General features: G+C 43.3%; 4 protein-coding genes and 1 pseudogene across 5 annotated transcripts; 3 read left to right on the forward strand and 2 right to left on the reverse strand.

Annotated features, from left to right (window-relative positions):
* The first annotated feature begins 3,415 nt into the window (after positions 1-3,415).
* On the forward strand, positions 3,416-4,565 carry LALA0_S19e00100g (annotated as a pseudogene). The gene is given in 4 exon segments: positions 3,416-3,694; positions 3,694-4,161; positions 4,160-4,357; positions 4,359-4,565. Coding segments are annotated over 4 exon segments (1,152 nt in total).
* Positions 4,566-5,504: 939 nt separating this feature from the next.
* On the forward strand, positions 5,505-7,211 carry LALA0_S19e00122g (LALA0S19e00122g1_1; the record flags this gene model as incomplete). Its single annotated transcript, XM_022772498.1, has 1 exon — positions 5,505-7,211. The coding sequence occupies one exon, from the start codon at positions 5,505-5,507 to the stop codon at positions 7,209-7,211; it is 1,707 nt and encodes a 568-aa protein (XP_022631240.1).
* A 2,407-nt stretch (positions 7,212-9,618) lies between these two features.
* On the reverse strand, positions 9,619-10,620 carry LALA0_S19e00144g (LALA0S19e00144g1_1; the record flags this gene model as incomplete). Its single annotated transcript, XM_022772609.1, has 1 exon — positions 9,619-10,620. One exon carries the CDS (start codon positions 10,618-10,620, stop codon positions 9,619-9,621), a length of 1,002 nt encoding a protein of 333 aa, XP_022631241.1.
* Positions 10,621-11,183: 563 nt separating this feature from the next.
* On the reverse strand, positions 11,184-12,509 carry LALA0_S19e00166g (LALA0S19e00166g1_1; the record flags this gene model as incomplete). The annotated part of the gene is made up of 1 exon (XM_022772721.1): positions 11,184-12,509. One exon carries the CDS (start codon positions 12,507-12,509, stop codon positions 11,184-11,186), a length of 1,326 nt encoding a protein of 441 aa, XP_022631242.1.
* A 691-nt stretch (positions 12,510-13,200) lies between these two features.
* LALA0_S19e00188g (LALA0S19e00188g1_1) lies at positions 13,201-14,676 on the forward strand (the record flags this gene model as incomplete). Its single annotated transcript, XM_022772832.1, has 1 exon — positions 13,201-14,676. One exon carries the CDS (start codon positions 13,201-13,203, stop codon positions 14,674-14,676), a length of 1,476 nt encoding a protein of 491 aa, XP_022631243.1.
* Between the last annotated feature and the right edge of the window lie 4,907 nt (positions 14,677-19,583).

Consider the following 19,583-nt stretch of genomic DNA (forward strand, 5'->3'; position numbering starts at 1 on the left):
AGTTGCTATAGCGTCCGACGGATCCCATACTAAAACGCGCAGCAACTACGTTTGTAGACAAGTTATATAGAGGTAATAACGACGGAAAGGAGCCAACTGAAATTGGGTCTGGTCCTGATGGCAAGAACTGCATATACTCTGCCAGTGACATCACTAGTAAATAAAGTAAGCAGTGGACTTTACGTGCCTTCGTAGTTGTGAGTGATATAACAGACAATGATATGTAAATTGGATGGCATTTTCAGACACAGTGTTGTCCTGTATGTGATATGTGCTGTTTCGTCTTGGCGTTCTCCCGTAGAAAACGTCCACGTCATATTGAGTTTCTGTGTCGCCTGCGAGTTCGTCTTTCCGGTACGGAGGCACACAGATCTGGAGATCTCATCAAAATTTTAACTCAACAGACATAGGCAGTGAGCGATCTTCTTTCGCGTGCAACTCAAGCTGTAATCTTCAAGGCATCGGCTAGAGGTAAATATCTCTTACTTGTCATGGGTACTGACGAATTCTACTTTCCTGTTCCACGAGGGCTACTGTGATGGGCTTCTGGGTCTTATTGTAATGCTAATCAGTCAGTGCCTTCGACACTGCTGGTAAATGGTCGGCCTTTGCCTTGGGCTGTATAGCGGACTGTACTGCTACTAAAAGATGAGTTCTAATGCTGAACAGCTGAATAGAGAGCAAAGTAGAACCCGCTCAATTCAGCAACTATGAATGCTTTATGCCATGGACGATATCTGGGGTTATGCAGTGTATCCTGACTGGCTCATGATATGCTCTTTGAGAGAGATGAATTGAAAGGCGCTGTCAGGAAGACTAAACCTAGTTCCTAACCATGTAAACCAAGTGTGTTTCGCTTTGAAGACATAAGCGTAATGGTATTTGGGCTATCGAATACCTGCACATGATTTGTCGCGGCCTTCAACCTCAAAAGAAGATGTGCCTTTTCGGCGGGCATTAGTGAAATCGACATACGCGAATCGCCAATGAGCGGAACTTACGGCGGCATGTAGGAGATGCAACCTTTTAAGCAACAGATGCTTACCTTCAGAAACGCACATACCGCTAAGCACGTTTGTGGCGGGCTGCTGTTCCTTTTTTTTTAGTCGCGGGAAGTTTCTCTACCTTGCCTCTCTGTCGTAATCAAACAAAAACCAAAAGCGAAAAAGTCCACTGAATGATCACAGCAAGCGTGAAGATCTCAAAATCCTAAGCCTTTCAATCCATGCTGTCTAAAAAATGGCTGCTACGATCATCATGGAGGAGGTGCAGTAGTCTCACGGGGATAATGATTTAATTTCTGAAAACTCCGGCACAGCGTGGTCACAGAGCTGCCAAAAAAAACCAAAAAAAAAAAAATATATCTATATGCAGTTCTTGATAAGGCTTGCAGAAATGGTCGTTCTTGGGGGGTATAACATATCCCCCATTGCAATCCATTTTGCCCAGTTTTGAGTATAAATAAAGAGAGTTGGCAATATATATAATTTCAAGAATCAGAATAAAGCTTGTTAGTGTCATACACATAATAACGGTGTAAAATTGTCATGCTTCAGTTCGAGGAAGAAACTGAAAACTTGCCAGGAGCCATCATCAGTAACCAGATGCAAAAGGAACAAAAGCTTCCGGACAACCGATTCCTGGCGTTAGTTGTTATTTTTTCGCTCGTTCTCCTCTCTATCACTAATCTATTGATTTTACTGAATCTTTTGCAAATTAACTCTGTGGTGCACGATAGCCTGCGTCCTTCTGGTGGTAATCATTGAGTTTATTTGTCTATCAAGCCTTTAATAGCAGCTCCCCCGGTAAGTGGCAATCGGATTAACTCCCAAGCACGAGGAGAAATCAATGGGTATTATTTGCGCCAGAACATGCAGCAAAGCCCAATTGTCGGCCGGTTTCGGGTCGACAATGTAGAGAATCAGTATCGGCTTCACTTCCCATTGTAGCGATATATGCATGTGTGAGAATCGTCACCGGGACCTAGTGGTAGTCGTTGTGCCCCGAGCGGCAGGTACTATCAACAGCATCGCTCTTGGAGCTGGACCTCCTAAACATCTTGAAAAATCATAAGATTAAATCATTCAAGCGTGAGCTCTCGGTAGTTGAATGCGTTCTGCCTTAAATACTTCTCCAGTCATATTGCGACATCTGGCCTGGAACAGCTCCAAGTGCACTCCTAGAAAGCTTTTCCGGGCTTCTTAGTGTCGAGGGATCATCTATTTCTAGCATTCGAGCCGTTTTCGGAGTATTCTAACAAGCGCTTGCCGATAACACGAGTTCTAAAAGGGGTGCAAACCTTGCTACTTTCAGTCCACGGCTTCAATCGGCATGCATCCGCTTCCTTCATGGTGAGTAGACATTATCGTGTAAGAATTTCAATAGAGGTTTATTCATTGCCTGTGGACGTAAATGGTGCAATAATCCCAATTGCGTGAAAGAGGTCGGTGCTTCAAATACCTTTGGGGTTGAAGAACAATTTCGGAAGTGTAAGGAAATAAGATGTCCTTGTCACCTATGGTGTGCATTGCATTGCGCGGACCATGCCACAGAATAAACACAGTCACTTCGAATTTTTTGTCAATGTGTGAAATTCGGAATGAAATTGCAAACCAGGATCGGGGTTTTATTCTGATTACGATAATGCGCTACCACATTGATCGGAGAAAAAAGCAGGATAACGTTGTTTGTCTGTCTGCGCGCTGTGCAAAATGGCTAAAGCACACCCCAAGTGAAGTGACAGCAATCATGTAAAAATGTGGAATGATTCTTATAAATGTCATAAACGCCTCGCCAAGACGCAGCTCATTGTGTCACTGCACACTGTTTAGTTGCAAACTATAGTTGGTGCTGGAATCATCGAAACAAAATGCTAACTTGAGCGGACTTAAGTGATATTTGGCGATCGCGATAAAGTTTAGTCTGTTCAGCTTCAAGCGTTGCCAAATCGGAACGACATATTAATGTCGCAGGAGCGCTTACCCAAGAAATCGACAACCTAAGTGAAGCGGTCTTGGAAGTTTGTGTGTTTGAGGATATTCGAAGATAAAATGGCGTCTTAACGGGACATCTGTATGTCTGGCGTCAGACTCATGTCACAGTAATCACTATCACGTACTAGACGACGGCGTTAGAGTAAAGAAGCAGTCAGGAGGCTTGGGATGAGCGGCTCTTATCGACCAAACAAAATGCAGTGAGCTTTGAACAAAACTTTCTATCTATACCCATAGTTACACTACGTGTCTCAACTTTCTCCGCACGGAAAACGTCTCATACTTTTGATAACACTTCCATTGTTCAACCAACGCATTTTCAAGGTAAAAGTTTCTTTATCAGGTCTTTTTGAAGCCTAATTCTTGATTTTATTTCTCCACTAATTATTCAAATCTTCTGAATGATCCGCTATTGTAATTGCTTTGCTCGTCTTTCTGATGTCTTCGGAAGATTACAGTTATTTTTGGTTGCAACAGTCTTTTACGCTGTTGGTAGCATAATTCAGTCTCAAACTGAGAACATATAAGCATATTCCGCAGGCGCTGTATGTCACAACGCGGTATGCGTCGGAGTGTCAATTCTACTCATCTAGGTACTGTCAGACACGTCTCCCCTGAAGTGGACAGTTTTTGTCAATTTGCTACACCTTAGCCATGTATTATAAAAGCTGGATACCAGGGCCATCAAGATATGGGCATTCATTTCACGCTTTCAGCGCTTCCGTTTTCCAAGTTTCTATTTGGTGCTATCGTGAAGGTGTCAAATACAGACGAGTGGAAGAAGCTGCATGAGAGAGGAAATACGGGAAATTCGAGTGTCGTGTACAGTCTGGGATATATTTGCCATCAGATCGATACTATAGGAACAACAGTCAGAACCGCTTGTTTGTGATGATTACTCGTTTCTCTAGCACTTGCTGGCGGTGTATCAGTAAATTGGCAAAACCATGGGATTATAGCAACTTTGGTTGCAGGACAAGTACCTTTCGCTTGTATTTTAGTGTTTGATGAGAGGCTCGCGAAAAATGAAGCCTTGCTTTTTAACTCGATAAGAGATCGTGGAGTTTGGGCTACCCTTGCAGCGTCATTTCTGGAAAAAAGGGTCTGCGCTACGAGTTCCGATTATTTGAATACTGTGCTGGTAGTGTCAAAGGATGAATCAAGAAAATGAGCAACGAGAATATCATGGCTTCCTACTTTCATTGTATGCACTACCTAAATTCTTTTCGGCTTGTTGGTGGTCCGCGTCAAAGGCCCAGAATTCTTTTTCAATATGCGGAACCAGTCTATGGGGAAGTACCACTGGGCCCTTTTATCAATACAGAGTAGGCGCTAGCTCGCACGCTGGAGTGATTGGAGAGTGATTGGACCGTTAGTTACATCAGGTGTTGGTAGTCCAATGTTCACTCACTCAATGATCGTGGCTCTTCTGACAGTGACCTCGCAAGTACAATAGGCCTGTATTTCATGTTTGCCCAGGTTGATACAGCTACAGGCCGATCGAACTCGGGAGCTGGGACACAAACAATGTTCGGACAAACTATAAAGCGCTTTAAAGACAGCAGTCTTGCAGAGCTGGAAGATTTGAGAACAATATGAGTGCAAGAATCTCGCACGGCTGCTGCTCTGGCATGATCTTGAATACTCCGTGCTGAAGGAGCCCAGATCTTTAAGTTTAGAGTTGCCAGATTTGTCCAGGAGAATCCGTGCCGTTGTTCGATGCCTTGCTGGACAAGTGTGCTTGCTGGTCCAAGTCAAGTAGCTATTTCGTTTATATTGCTACTCAATATTTTCGTTAGGTCTATCCTTTCAGGACTACATCTTATTGTCTAACCAGTGCTTTCAGAGGAAGATTGCCAGAGGTACGACGGAAGGGGCACCAATCCTTCCACACATAGCTCGCTAAAGGTATATGAGACTCTCTCATCGGCTATAAATCGCACCGTCCATGAACCTAATCTCGACGTTTGCCTCTATAATTAGCTGCGCTGCTGTTGTAAATTGCTCCGCGGAGTTGCTTGATCAGGTTTGTCTGGTGCTTTCTCGACCGTCGGTCAAAGCGCGCGTTACTCTCAGGAATCAGGGTGCACATGAAAGCTCAGGTTTTCGAAAAGGGAAATGCACCCTGGCATCGCTCCTGCAAATTATCGCTGACCTAATCATGATAAATTAATTTTCAGAAAAATACCAAAACTCTCAGCTCGAAATAAAAGAGGGTTATCCTCCAAAAGACCAACACTTTTTTGATTGTAGAGGCGTAAGCTTGACTCGGTTACGGGCTAAAATGCACCCGATTTCCTACTGGCAAAATGCTCCTCACCAGATTTTCCGAGATTTACGAAGACATGAGAACTCATGTAGAACTAAGGTGGCCTGCTGTGTCCGTCGTTTCGAGGACAGCTAGATGCAACCACTTGAGTTACGAAACATAGAACAAAAAATGGTGATTATAAATGAGGAAGCTTGACTTCCAGCAAGACGCCAACTGTCCTGATACATGTGCAACTGAAAATGTCCGATATCGAAAGTGGCATACATTCCAATCATGAAAAAAAGATTTCCAACGACAGCGGTGATCGGAGCGTCAAGCAAGACACATGTACTGGGCGTGAAGAGCCAAACAGAATTAAGATCAAACTCTTTTTGAGTTTGTTTTCCTTGGGACTGTCGATGTTTGTAACGGCACTGGACGTCTTGATTGTCGGGACTATCATTGATACTGTGTGCCAGTCCTTCGGAGACTATACCAAGAGCGGATGGATTGTCACGGGTTACTCGTTACCTAATGCACTATTTAGCTTGCTGTGGGGCAGATTATCCGCCACGCTAGGGCCCAGACTAAGCGTGGTTAGCTGCATACTGCTTTTCGAAACGGGTTCTCTGATATCTGCGTTGGCGAATTCCATGGACATGTTGATAGCCGGCAGGGTCGTGGCTGGGGTTGGCGGAAGCGGGCTGCAAACACTGAGTCTCGTTCTAGGATGTCAGCTCGTTAGCGAGAAGTCCCGCCCACTAGTAATGTCACTATTGAATTGCACTTTCGCTGTTGCGTCCATTGCGGGGCCGTTTTTGGGTGGAGTTTTCACTACGCATGTTACCTGGCGATGGTGTTTCTACATCAATCTACCCATTGGCGGGGCCGCGATTGCAATATTTCTGTTTTTCTATAATCCAGAAGGGGTGAACTTGCAGAAAAAAGGCTGCGAAACCCTCAAAAAAGTAGTGAGCTTTCGATTTGGAAAAATATCACCCCGGTATGTTTTACAGCAACTGTTGTTCGGCTTTGATGTTGTATCATTTGCCTTTTTCACTACAGGTTGGCTACTTTTCCTGTTGGCACTGACTTTTGGCGGTCAAAGTCACCCTTGGAAGTCAGGCATAGTTATTTCTTTCATTATCGTTGGTGTCTTGTTGATCATACTTTCTTTAGCCTATGACTTCAAAATGTTCGAAATAATAAAAACACGGGACAGTTTTAGACCGCTTTTGAGCTGGCGTTTAATGTCACAGACGACAATTTTGCTTGCAAATTTGACCGGTTTTTTTTCAACAATTGCATACAATGTGCAAATGATTTACAGCGTGCAGTTTTTCCAATTGGTATGCGGATCTTCCGCATGGAAAGCCGGTCTTCACCTAATCCCAATTTTGATATCTACGGTTGTGTTTTCCATTGCTAGCGGGGTCCTCATCAAAAAGACTGGTCAAATTAAGCCCCTTCTATTATTTGGTAGCGCAATGGGGGTTGTGGGAAGCGGACTCATGATACTGCTCAACAACACATCTAACAAGCACACTCAGATTGGTGTATTAATCCTTCCTGGGGTTGCACTAGGATTCGTATTACCGGCTGCGTTGATAGCCTGCCATGTCCAGCTCAATAAAAATAGTTCCACCTACGGAGCGGATATTTTAGAAACCACTTCGGTAAATGCACTGCTTAAATCTTTAGGAACCACAGTGGGTAGCATTCTTTCGACCATGGTCTTCTCCATCTCTTTACACCAGAAAATGAGGCATAGTGAACTTATGCTCAATGAACATGCTACACTTGATGACATCGCATCCTATAGAAAAGACCATTTTGATGGCTCACGCTCCGAAATGGGGTATATGTTGAACGATTCGATAAAAAATGCATTCTGGATGGCTTTAGGATCTTCCGCGATTGCATTCATTTGCAGTCTTTTTGTTTCGAGGCGGAAAATAGCCATGTAGTTTGTTTATTACTTTCAGCGATCTGACCTTGATGTGTTGAGAGCAGGAAATGCTCATCCGCTGTTACATTTCCCCTTATGGTGGTTTTCCGTGCCAGCGATCATAAGAGAATGAGTGGAGCGTGTCTTCTCTGGCGGACTGGCGTACGGTGTGGAGGAGCACAGAGACCATCGACGGGGTGATCGTCAGTGAAGCATAGCTTGTTGCTGAGCGCTCAGTGCTTTTAGTCACTTTTGGCGGGTGGAAAGACCATTAGTCAGATCGTAAGATAAACGGATCTGGCATGCTCTGTTATCCTAGTCAGAGCGTTCTTCCCCCATTTGCCGTCGGCCTCTTCGAGAAGATGCATAAAGAAGAGCTCGATAGGGTTACTTAGTAACTACGTGGGTGTGTTCATACGTTTAAGTCTACCGACCCCATTCCAAACCGTAGACAAAAATTATGGTAACTACGTTCTTCATCCGCTAACATTACGTGAAGACACCAAGCCCAGTGCTACAAAACTTTTTATACACTTGGACGACGGAGAGACAGTGTAGACGAGTTTTGAAGATCTGTACTTGCGCTCAAAATATCCCACGTCTTTGGTACACAACACTCCATTATGTAGTTAGACTTTCACCGTAAAATTAAGTATACATGCTGATGCAAGATGCGTAAATCATGCTTATTTTGGAGACGTATCTTCCTTCATGAAACTTGTGGTCTGTTCTGATGACCCGTCAGTCTGATACTAGTTCTTTAAGTGCCCTAATCCCATGGTGGCTCTCTTGTCGCTTCTTGTCGTCAGCGTCTTCGAGTTTTCACACCTGTCGCTGTCATCTGGTAACGTGATCCTTAGCCCGGTACATCCATCTGACGCTCGACGGTATGCCATTTCAAAAACTAGGACAGCCATGGCAGCGGCTGTATTACATGGTGTAAATATCTGTGGATTTGCCCGTGGCTACCACCTTTCCATCCGTTTTTTGTTTCAACGCCGCGCTGTTAAAAATACTGTGGACTCAAACCAAGTTTTGATAACAAAAATTCAGGCCGTCACTGAATAGTCTATCGGTGTAGGTTACATATATGTTTATGTAAGTCTCGATTAATGCTTCGCGAACAGAAAACGCTGGTCATCTTTGCGTGATTGTTTCTCAAATTAAGGCTTCAAACAGAAGAAGTAAGAGGCTGAGTGCGATGATGCTGGCCGCTCACACATTGGAATAACCATTAGGTAGAGCTGTGCATCCGGTCTTGCTTAAAGTAGTAACGGAGATTGTGTCTGGCTTATTACTAGTTTATACAAGAGGTGGTTTAAGACTTAGTGCTAAGAAATCATGCTAATCAAAGCCAGGGCAATGCAATGACATGATCCGAACCAACAAACTCCGAAAGTCAGACTAACAATAGATAGAATTTCAGTAAATCTTGAATCGAGGTAAGTTTTTCCTGGGGAAGTGAAATGTCACAATATCAAAAATAGTTAAAAACAAGATAAGAGGTATACTAGGAGCTACTGAGAAGGTGTAAGCAATTGCTGAACAACAGTTTCGAAACCTGTGACGGATGCTATTGTACAGCCTTGTGGAGTGAAGACCAGAAATACCCTGTCAATGTCTATCTGGAAGAAATTTACAGTATCTGAAGAGGAAATCATCGGTCGAGGATTTTAACTTCGCGCAGAACAAAAAGAATTGGTAAACATCAGACAATCGAGGCGATTTCAAGTATGAAAGCATGTGTTATAGAACAGTTTTCAACAGATCAAAGGACGAAGTTGAAGACCTGACCTGAACCGAGGGTCAATAAAAATGACGTCGACAAAATCTTTTTTGAACACGGGTTCCAACTGGTCTTTGGATGAGCGTTTCATTCTTGAATTCAATTCGTTAAACTTGGGCTACAGATTGACATGTGTAGCTATCTCGAACTACCCGAAACGATGTAAGATCTGTTATCATGTTCAATATTCTTCCTTACACTCATGTCCGACTTGACACTATAATGCCTATGCGGTGCTTACCATCCCAGTTCCCTCTGTATATATTTCACTCTTTGTTCCTTGTAAAGTTCTTTATGAGACAATGTTATTCGATTGATGTCGTGTTTCCGTACCTCACACAAACCCTTCTTTCCTCATTTCCTCAGTAGCTTCTTTACCATCGAATTGAGGTTACTCCTATTTCAGGCTGTCCTTTTGTCGATCGGTCCATAATATCTTTGCCAAGCACCTTGATGTGACTCACACCAAGCCAACGAGCGTCAGACTCGTACCACAGTGATGGAAGGCAGTTAAGTATAGGTTGAGATGGCCCATTTCTCCAATCGTTCAATATTGAAACATTTGATCGATCCCTTGTTGTTTCCGATAGTAGAATTCTTGGCATTTTCGATGAGACATCATAGGCACTGCCTCTTTAAATCAGGAAATTGAACTATACAACATGGATAAGTCATCAAAAGAGGTGCATGAGCCACCACACGCTATCACAACTACAACGTCATCTTTCCCTAGCTTGTGGCCAAGGGCGCTTTCCAACCGAGCGGGATGGTAACAAAGATGCAGCGAGGCCCCACAAGCCGGCTCGACAACAATACTCGAGTCTTCCGAAAATCTCATACAAGTCTTAGTCACATCGCTGTCCTGAAGAACCACAGACTTACTGCCATATTTTTGTGCACTGTCAAATGCAAAAGATGAGATATATGAGGAACCCAAAGAGGAGGCGATACTGGAAATCTTTTCTAGTACAATTGGGCTTCCATTTGCCAAAGACTTGGAAAGTACATCGCTTCCTTCAGTTTCGACCGCAACAATCGGGATTTCTTTGACTAGATTGTATTTTTCCAAACCTTTGATGACTCCACTATAAAGGCCTCCACCGCCTACGCTACAGATGATGCCCTTCAACTTGTATAAAGGTACCTGCTGCTGCTCTAACTGCTGCAAAATTTCTTCCACAATAGTGGAATGTCCTTCCCATATTATTTCATCGTCGAAGGGATGAACATACAAAGTTTCTAAGCCACTCTCCCTTGCCTTTGCCATCACTTCTTCGCGCAGGTATTGATCGGCAAGACCCCAGTGTTCTCCGTACACAATTGCGTCTGCACCTGCGCTTTTAATCTTCTCAACCATTCTGGGCTTTGCAGTTTTAGGGACAACGACTGTACAGTCAAGCTTCATTGATTTAGCTGCAGTAGCAGCCGCTAGGCCTGCATTTCCCCCGGAGCTGGAGAAAACTGCCAACTTCTTTTCACCATTTTTCATTAAGTCCTTCTTTTTCTGGGCAATGAGATGACTGATACCTCGAGACTTAAAGCTACCACTCGGCTGTAGCATTTCATACTTTATGAAAAACTTGGGACCATCTCCTTCAGTATTGAATCGACGTTCAAGTAGAGGCGTCACAGAGTAATTCATCTCGTAACTAGTTCGGTTGGTGACTCATGGATAGAAGGTGAGGATGTCTCTCCGTCGGTTTTTTCGAGGACTTCTATATCGAAAGAGATGTTCTGGAAGCGACTTCCCTAATATTTGTTGATATCTTTAAATTGCAATACTACTGCCGATAAGAACTAGATGTCGAGTTTTCGAGAGGTCGTAAGCTGGGATACAACGCAGCGCTAAAATCTGCTGGTACTTTGCCTGGAGTAGATGCAGGGCGCTTTGGAAGTTTTGGTGGTTCAGACACAACAGTTTGTTTGCCAATGAAGAGGGTTGTTGCTAAGTTAACATTTCTTCTCCTACGACTGCAGTCGTCAAATTTTGACTCCCGGCAGATCCTTTGATAGAAATTCATCATCTACTGTCACATATTCCTCTCAGAGAGTGTTGGAACCTAAATGTTTTTCTTTGCGCGCTACAAATTTTTCTGAATCAGAAGCTTGACTTTTCAGAGCTACCTGCCGTTTGTTCGTTGACTTGCTCGTGCACTTGTTCGCTAAAATACAAATGATGGGCACGAAATGCGTTTAATACAGGCTTTACGGGTATATACACCCATCCTTCATCACAACAATCAAGTTTGTTTCTGGCTCATCCAAAACATAAATGTCCTCCAGTGGATTTCCATTCATGAGGAGTATATCGGCAATGAACCCAGGCTTGATCTGGCCAAGCTTGTCTGCCATCCCATTCATCTCACACGGGGTGACGGTAGCGGACAGAAGTATTTCTTGCGGAGAAAGCACTTTATTTCTGATGAAGAACTCTTGAGTTTGGTAACCATTGAGAGACCCTAGTAGATCTGAACCATAACAGATTTTGACATTGTGTCTCTTGGCAATTGATAGAGCCTCCAAGCCATGCCTCAAAACGCTCAAATTCTTCTCAGCGTTTTCCTTCTGTAAGAATGATCCGAATTGGTCAGAAGCCAGCATTTTGTAAGTGACTAGAGTCGGAGTTAAGTAGCAGCCCAGTTCAGCCATACGCTTCGCTGTTTCATCGTCTAAAAGATTACCATGCTCAATGCCTTTCACTCCTAGATTGATACAGTTGTTGATAGCTTCAGGCGTATATGCATGAGCAGTCACATAGGAGTGGTAAGTGTCCGCAACTGCAACAATAGCACTGATTTCGTCTTTACAAAACTGCAAGTTAGTGATCTTGTCAGTCGGAGAAGCTACTCCTCCACCAGCCATAATTTTAATGAAGTCAGCGCCTCTCCGAAACTCTTCCCTGGTAACTTTGTAGCACTCTGGAACGCCATCAGCAACGATTCCCAAGTTATTGATATGACACTCGCAGTCATCCAGAGCTTCGCCGGGCATGTCGTTTCTACGCATATCCCCGTGGCCGCCAGTTTGCGAAATTGCATGACCACAGGTGATCAAACGAGGTCCTTTGACACTTCCTTCCTCTACGGCCTTCTTGATGTAGCTTTCAGCACCACCGCAGTCCCTCAGAGTAGTAAATCCTCTCTTGAGAGCATTTTCGAGGTTGTATCTGACCCTCATTAAAGCAGTACTTTTTGCAGTGTCCAGTGTACGCACGAGATCTGTCTCTCCGGGAACAGAGGTGACGTGTACATGATTGTCGAAAAGACCTGGCATCAAATACTTGCCAGTACCATCTATAACCCTGTAGCCGACCATGTCGACGTCGGTAGCGTCGGAATAAACGACATTTGATATAACACCACCTTCTGTATACACATATGCATTTTTTTTAACCTGGCCATCAACGACGTCAATCAAATTAGTGTTTTTGAAACAGTATTTCTCAGGCTTGTTAATTCCCCATGGAGTGACCAAATCTTCTAGGTTTTTCCAGTTTCTTTCATTGACATCAATCTCAAATGACTTGGACATGGCTAAGAATTACTTCTATCTACGTCCACACACCTGGCTATGAAGGATTTACTTAATATTGCCATCTTTTCTGATGCACTTGTCTTCTTATAGTCAATGTTCAAGAGAGTTGACAGAGCTCTGTCTTACAGGATGTCTTTTTGGTCTGTTATCTCTCATCACAAGTAATTGATATATTTAAAGCACATGTAGCTAGCAGGCAAAAAAGAACAATGGCATATTTTCCTATCGTACTGCACAACGTACCATAAAGGAGCGTGATATCTATCTAAGATTGCGGATTTGGCCATCGGATTTAAAAGTTACTATAAAGAAAGTTTTAGATAAGGAAATCGGACTTTGATTCCACTAATGGATGTAGTGAGAATTGAGCTGAATAACCCGTTTGGGCCTTTATCAGAGGATATTGTTCAGCTTGTCATACTTTGCCAATCAACTTTGACAACAACGTCGGGTTTTTGATTCATCCAACTGCCGAAAGTTATTGTGTGACGTCAGTTCACAGAAAGTTAAGAAAAACGCTGAGGGTGCACACCCGAGCAGACCGATAAGATTTACATGAGCATCTATTGAAGACAACAATGCTAAAGACGCGATGAACTCTACTTCATGATTGAATATAAGGAGAAGCTCCTTGTTGACTTTTCAAACCTCTTTTCTAGAATGATCATGCGATAAACAAGACCCAACGATGAAGGAAGAACAAAAGAATACTATAGATTATACGCTCGACGAGGTATCCTCGGAACATGTTGGAGAAATTGAAGCTATAAAGGACGAAGATATCGATCAGCTGGAGTATACTCCCGAGGAAGAGAAAGCGCTACTTCGCAAAATTGATCTTCATGTGTTGCCTCTGATGTGTGGTATCTTCTTTGCGCAATATCTTGACAAGCAGTCTTTGACTTATGCAGCGGTATTTGGTCTAAAGAAAGACCTGCACATGAAGGCCCATGACTATGCATGGTGTACAACCATTTTTTACCTCGGGCAGCTGGGCTCAACATTTCTGTTCAGTTACTTGATGACAATCATTCCAAGAGTTCCTCTGACTGGCGCCTGTGTTGTCGTGTGGTCCGTGTGCTGCATGTGTTTAGCAGCTCCAAGCACGAAGCAAGGCTTTTGGGTCGGGAGACTTTTCTTAGGAATCTTTGAAGCCGTTGTTCAACCTGCATGCGTTTTGATTACCACCTATTGGTACCGTAAGAGGGAGCAGCCTATGAGGGCCGCTTTTTGGATCTCTATGAATGCGATAGCCCAAATAGTCGGAAGTTACTTGATGTACGGCATTGGAAAGACAAACCCTGGAAAGCTTGCAGACTGGAGAGTGATGTTTTTAGTCTGTGGAGCAATCTCGTTGGTTGCAGGGTTACTATTCTATTTTCTGGTCCCAATTTCCCCAAGCTCGGCATGGTTTCTTAACGACAGAGAGAAACAAATCGCAACAAAGAGAATTCACGAAGAAAGTGATCGGTTTGCCATCAACAAGTTTTCTGTTGAGCAGCTGAAAGAATGTCTCAACTTCGACTGGCTATTTTACAGTGCCTTTCTATTTGGCTTCTTGATAACAGTGACAAGTGGTCCTATTATTTTCCAGTCGCTGATTCTGGCTGGTTTCGGCTATGATAAATATGAAACTATGAAGTACGGATCCCCAGCAGGCGCTATTCAGCTTCTTTTCGTGTGGATTGCTGTTTTTGCGGTCAAAATTTTCCCCAGAGAACGTGCTGCCATAGCTGGCTGCCTTGTTGCCATCCCATTGACCGGTAGTATTATGGTTCTATCATTAAAGAGGAGTAGTGGGTGGTGGGTGATTGTTGGCTCGTGGTTAGGATCTGTCATCACTTGCATAATGACCGTTTTATTAAGTTTGGTTGCCAGTAACGTCAGAGGCAATACCAAGAAGTCGCTTTGCTCCAACGCTTTTTTCGTGGGCTATTGCTTAGCGGCGATCATTTACCCACAGTGGTGGCTAGGAACATACCGGGGAGGTCTTATTGTCACCATTATTATGTGGGTGCTTCTCATTATCTTAATTGTATTTTACAGATTCAAAGCAATCCATGAAAACAAGAAGAAAGAGAGCGCTAGCTTCGAAGCTGAGCAAGCCATCAATGAAGATGATTTCACCGACAAGGAGAACGTCCATCACAGATATGTATATTGATTAGAGTCGCCACGGTTCGACTTTAAAATTCAATCTCAACGAGTGTGGAGTTATTTGTTCTTTTAGCCGATTGTAATATTCTGTTCGAATTTAGGCCGCGGACGACAGACAATTTAAGAACGGAATTCAAGGAACCGTGAACTTCCCTTAGGCCGTTGATCAATGTGATAGACTATACTTTGTTGAAGGAGCTATTGAAGGTGTATTGAATACATCGGTGAGCGAGGTGTATCTAGTCATTCAGGGAATGTCAATGATTTTTCAAAATCGTTTAAGCGTGGTGTGTCTCTTTAGCGCTCACTAAATATTAAGTAATAATGGTTTTTATTTCAAAGATTTTGGTACTAAACACACAAGACTTCAAATCGTCGACCGAGGGCTGTGTAGATTAAATTATTGGTAAGCGCACCGAAAACGGAAAACGGAATTTGAGGCATGCCAAGCTCCAATTCTTTGAACTATATAGTAAGGCAGAAATGTTATTTGAGGGTGAACTCTCACTACTTTGGCAATCTTTTACGTCACTAATTCAGTGCTATTCATTGCCCGAAAGTATTGACTCGGCAATGGAATCTCAATGAAGGCGAAGATCAATGACAAAGTAGTACAGACTGATTTAAGAAACCTTGGTGCTGTGATGGAATACCAGACGACGAACCGTACATTATTCAGTCTGCCGCACCTCAAACGATGTGATTTACGCTAAGGACCGACTCTGTGACCAAGCACTCAAATTTATGAATGCACTCGTGAGGTGGATTAGATTCACGCCGGGGAAAAGAACTTGGCTACTGTCTTACAGCGTATGTAATCCGTGAAGAAGGTTTGATCATAATTACGAGACTGCTGGAAGCCGCTACTGTCATGGCCGTAGCATTTTTCAACAGCCGAGAGAAAATTGGGCAAACTTGACCCTGGGCACTCCATTTTTTACCCTTTTATGGTCGTCAACGCAGCGAATACATTCTCGCCGAGTTTAAAATCAAAAATCTCCGCATGTTGTGGTTGCTGAACCAGCTAAAATCGTATGACTCGTCGAGTATGTGCTGACGAACTTGCCAGTCCATCTTCGTGAATACTTAAGAATCCAGAATAAGCGTCCTGACGTAGGAGACAGTATGAGTGGTGGGCTCCCTCAATCTCCGTAATGTTATGCTATAGTTCGCCCCCTCTCACATTTGAGCAGTTGTCTCTCCATTGCATCGATCACATCTTAGCGTCGGGTGGGTAAAGTTGTTCCATGTTCAGCATTTTGGCGATTGGTTTTTCGTCCAGATAAATACTGTGGACTCTTTACATCTTGCCGATGCTTTGCTGCCTCGAGCGACAAGACCTGCATGATTTCTGTTCCTTTTCACTGCAGGCACAAAATTAAATTGACGCAGGGACTCGGACTCGGATGCAAAGAATACACCGCATTAAACCTGGCGATGAAATTCACTTTATTACAACGTCAAATCATAGAAATCGCTCAAATGAACCTTGCTACCTTCATTTCCATACTTTTGCGCGTTTAAAGTCGAAGATATCAGAGTGGGTTTTAAAATGTCTTTCTTAGGTATCTCCGCTCTTAGAAAAGAAATCCCAGTTTTCCCCACGATTATCACTTACCTGAACATTCAATTCTCTGTGCATGCCTACCCTGTTCCTAGTAGTCATCAAAATCGTTCGGAATATCTCTAAAGTTATCCTACTGGCCACGTCTGCTCTTTTTAGTGGCAACGGAGAACTGAACTAATGTGGGATTATGGACCGTCAGCTATGCCACCTCTCTGCCCATTATTTTTCCTGCCACTCTTGTGGCTACAAACTACTTCTCAGCGTCGACAGTGCTTGACGGATTACTTCAGCCCTAACGTTTATAATCATTCTGTCGAAAACTCTTGCGCTCATGATGAAGACCTTTGTTGGTCTCTGTCGCCATGAAAAAGATATCAATATACTGATGGTTGGGCTTGATATGACGGGCAAGACAAACCATTTTATATAAGCTTCGCTTAGGGTCATGTAAGCAAACACTTCCGACCACTGGTTTCAATATGGAATTTGTACAGGTCGACGAAGTACTGTACCAAATAACGGACGTAACTGGTAGCTGGGTAATTAGGCCAAATGGCACGAATGGCTTCACGGAAAAAATGATGTTATATTAGTACTAGATCCTACTGATTCAGAGCGTCTTCCCGAGCCAAGAAATAGTTTTCACAAGCTTTACAATTCATACGAATTCAAAAAACTCCCCTGCAAGCTTCCGGTTCCTGTGTTTACGACTTTGATTGATTCTTCTTCTTCGTGTATGTCAGAAGAGGATATTGTGGTAGGTCTAGATCTACTTTCATTGGAAGATATCCCGTGGACAATTCAAAGATGCTGCACTATTTCCGGTATGGGCTTATCCGAAAACCTGAGTTGGATCAACCATGTCCACGTATGGCAAACTCAGAATGAGGCCGTGAACCCTCTGCTGTAATATCAATTGTTCCATTGATTGTGTATTGCCTTGTCAGACGCGAATAAAATATGCAGACAATTGTAGGCATTCTATGCGCTTCTTTCGCTCAGTCTCGCTGTTAATCCAGGCAGTGTTATCGTCGACATGCAAATACCAATTTGGGCTTAGAACAGACGGAAGTCGACGAATGGCGAATGGCGTGCAGCTGGCTTCGGGCCCACTGTCGAAATAACTTCAAGCCAGGGGCTATACCCTAGTCAAAACATCAACACTCCAAGTGATCAGATATTGCGGAGTCGACCACAAGGCATAAAAGAAACAGACAGATTCTTTTTTTAAAAATGGCGATTATCTCAAGAGCTCTGAAAGACGCGGAATTCGAAGTTTGATTGGAAAGGCTTGGAAAAGGTCAATTTGCTAGAATTCCACAAGTCGTCCGGCAAATTCAAAACGGCGCACTTGTTTACAATACAACTATCTTTAGAAATTTCGACATGGTTTAAGCCAAACAAGTGCGCGGCGGAAATTATAATTGGGCCTGTTTTTGCAGGGGCAGATTTTAAAAGTCGATCTCATAGTTTTGCAGTTTGATCATCTCATGACTCTTGAAGTGCCGACTCTATCATCAGCATATGAAGGATGTGCTTATGATGAGCTTCTAATGCGTGAGACCGTCGTATACTTAGATCTGTGTTTTACCTCTCACAGTACTCCTTATTGAGACATCTCGACCAATTTTGATGCCAACTTGGCTTATGTTAACTTTCACAGACCGTTGTTCTCTGTTTCCAGAAAAAAATCAACTATGGACAAGTACCGCTCCTGTTACCTACTTTAACGCCCTCCTTGTGGCGGCTTCCCAAGATTCAGGACATCGTTTCCAACAATTCCCAACTATAGATTCGGTGGGCACTTCCCCTTCACTCGCGGTCGTCCCGGCACAATCAAACTGAAAAAGTTTCCTACAATCGTCAGATCACGGAATATGTGGGAGAATTAGTTCGAACCCAATACTAGCATTGCCTCCACAATGTTTCGATGGGGTCTTCACGTTTGCCATTTGAAGCTCGGGGGCTGATAATGATAGTGTGAGTAATTTCACTCAATTTCATGAAGCATACAACGTAGCACGGAGAACGGGGGCTAAAGTTACAGCTGTTTGTGATCCATCGCCCACAACTCAAACTTGGCACATACATTGATATTTTCGTGGTGATACTGTTGGAGATAAAAAAACAAGAAATGTTTGAATATTAGAGGCCGATTTCTTTGAAGCTGCGGGAACAAACTGAACGATTTGATGCAATGTCTCAAATGAAACTCTCTAGCAAGCCCTAGGCGGTAATTCCTTCCCATGATCAAGGACGTGGGCCTATGAAATCAAAAAAAAAACGAATCTCTGTCGATCTTAAGACGTGCGGCAGACAAGAACATCCGTTCACCAAACCCACTGACAGAGATGGAGAAAGTAGGAATACTGTAACAGACGTTATTTGCCCTTGAATGGATCTAAAAATCTCTGTCTAGTTTGCGTTCCTAATGTCGCTTGCTCTCAAAATACGAAAGCGTTTCCCGGATTCTTCTTCTTCTTCTTTAAGCCCTTGTACAGAGCTCAATATTGTGGGATACCGCTCGTAAAGCCTGGAAAAATGGCTGTTTAAACTACGGTAATTTGAAGCACTTTTTGATGCTCTTGTATTTCAACGCTTTAGTAGCCATAGAGTGACTAGAGTGACTAGATAGTCTAGGTCAGCGGACGGAGAACAAATTGATTTCAAACTTTTACTGATATAAGTCCAATAATGGGCTTGGGCGCAAAACAGGCCTTTCAGACTATAACAACAAAAACAAATTCATCGCCATTAGCTTACCGGTGGAAGTGATCGCGCGCTGCAGTAATTCCTTATTGATCTCGTTTAAGGCAACAAAAACTTGAATAAGACAGTGGCCATCTGCAACTCTCACCACAGTCTACACGAAAAACTCTGAAATTGGGTCAAGTCGCTTGCATGTGAAGCTCTAAAGCCAGAGATATGGCTTTCACAAGGGAACTACCCGTAAGTGTTCACTACTTCATTGTAGAGAGAATTCGAAAAAGCGGACATAAATTGTTCAGGCCGTTCTGGAATCAAGTCCCTCCTGAAAATTTTCTTGAATTTTTATATGGTCGCTCATCCGGCTTCTAGTGATCTATCCAGATAACTTGAAAACGATTGTTTCCTCTTTTCAAATTATTCTGTTAGCGCTTCAAAATAAAAGTGCTGCATGATGGGTCGAAAGTCCAAAACTGCGGCAGCGTCTTTAAACTCTCTGTGAAATTTAGATTAGATATCTGTAGTGTCTCGGTACGATAACCGCATCGACGTCTTGATAAGGTCTACGCGCAGACTTAAACAATTGAGAGGGTCATTGATGGGCTGTACACATAGAGGACATCGAGGGAGTCAAAAAATCA

The sequence above is a fragment of the Lachancea lanzarotensis genome, scaffold LALA0S19, assembly GCF_000938715.1.
Source record: "Lachancea lanzarotensis genome assembly LALA0, scaffold LALA0S19, whole genome shotgun sequence".
In the NCBI taxonomy this organism is placed as follows: domain Eukaryota; kingdom Fungi; phylum Ascomycota; class Saccharomycetes; order Saccharomycetales; family Saccharomycetaceae; genus Lachancea; species Lachancea lanzarotensis.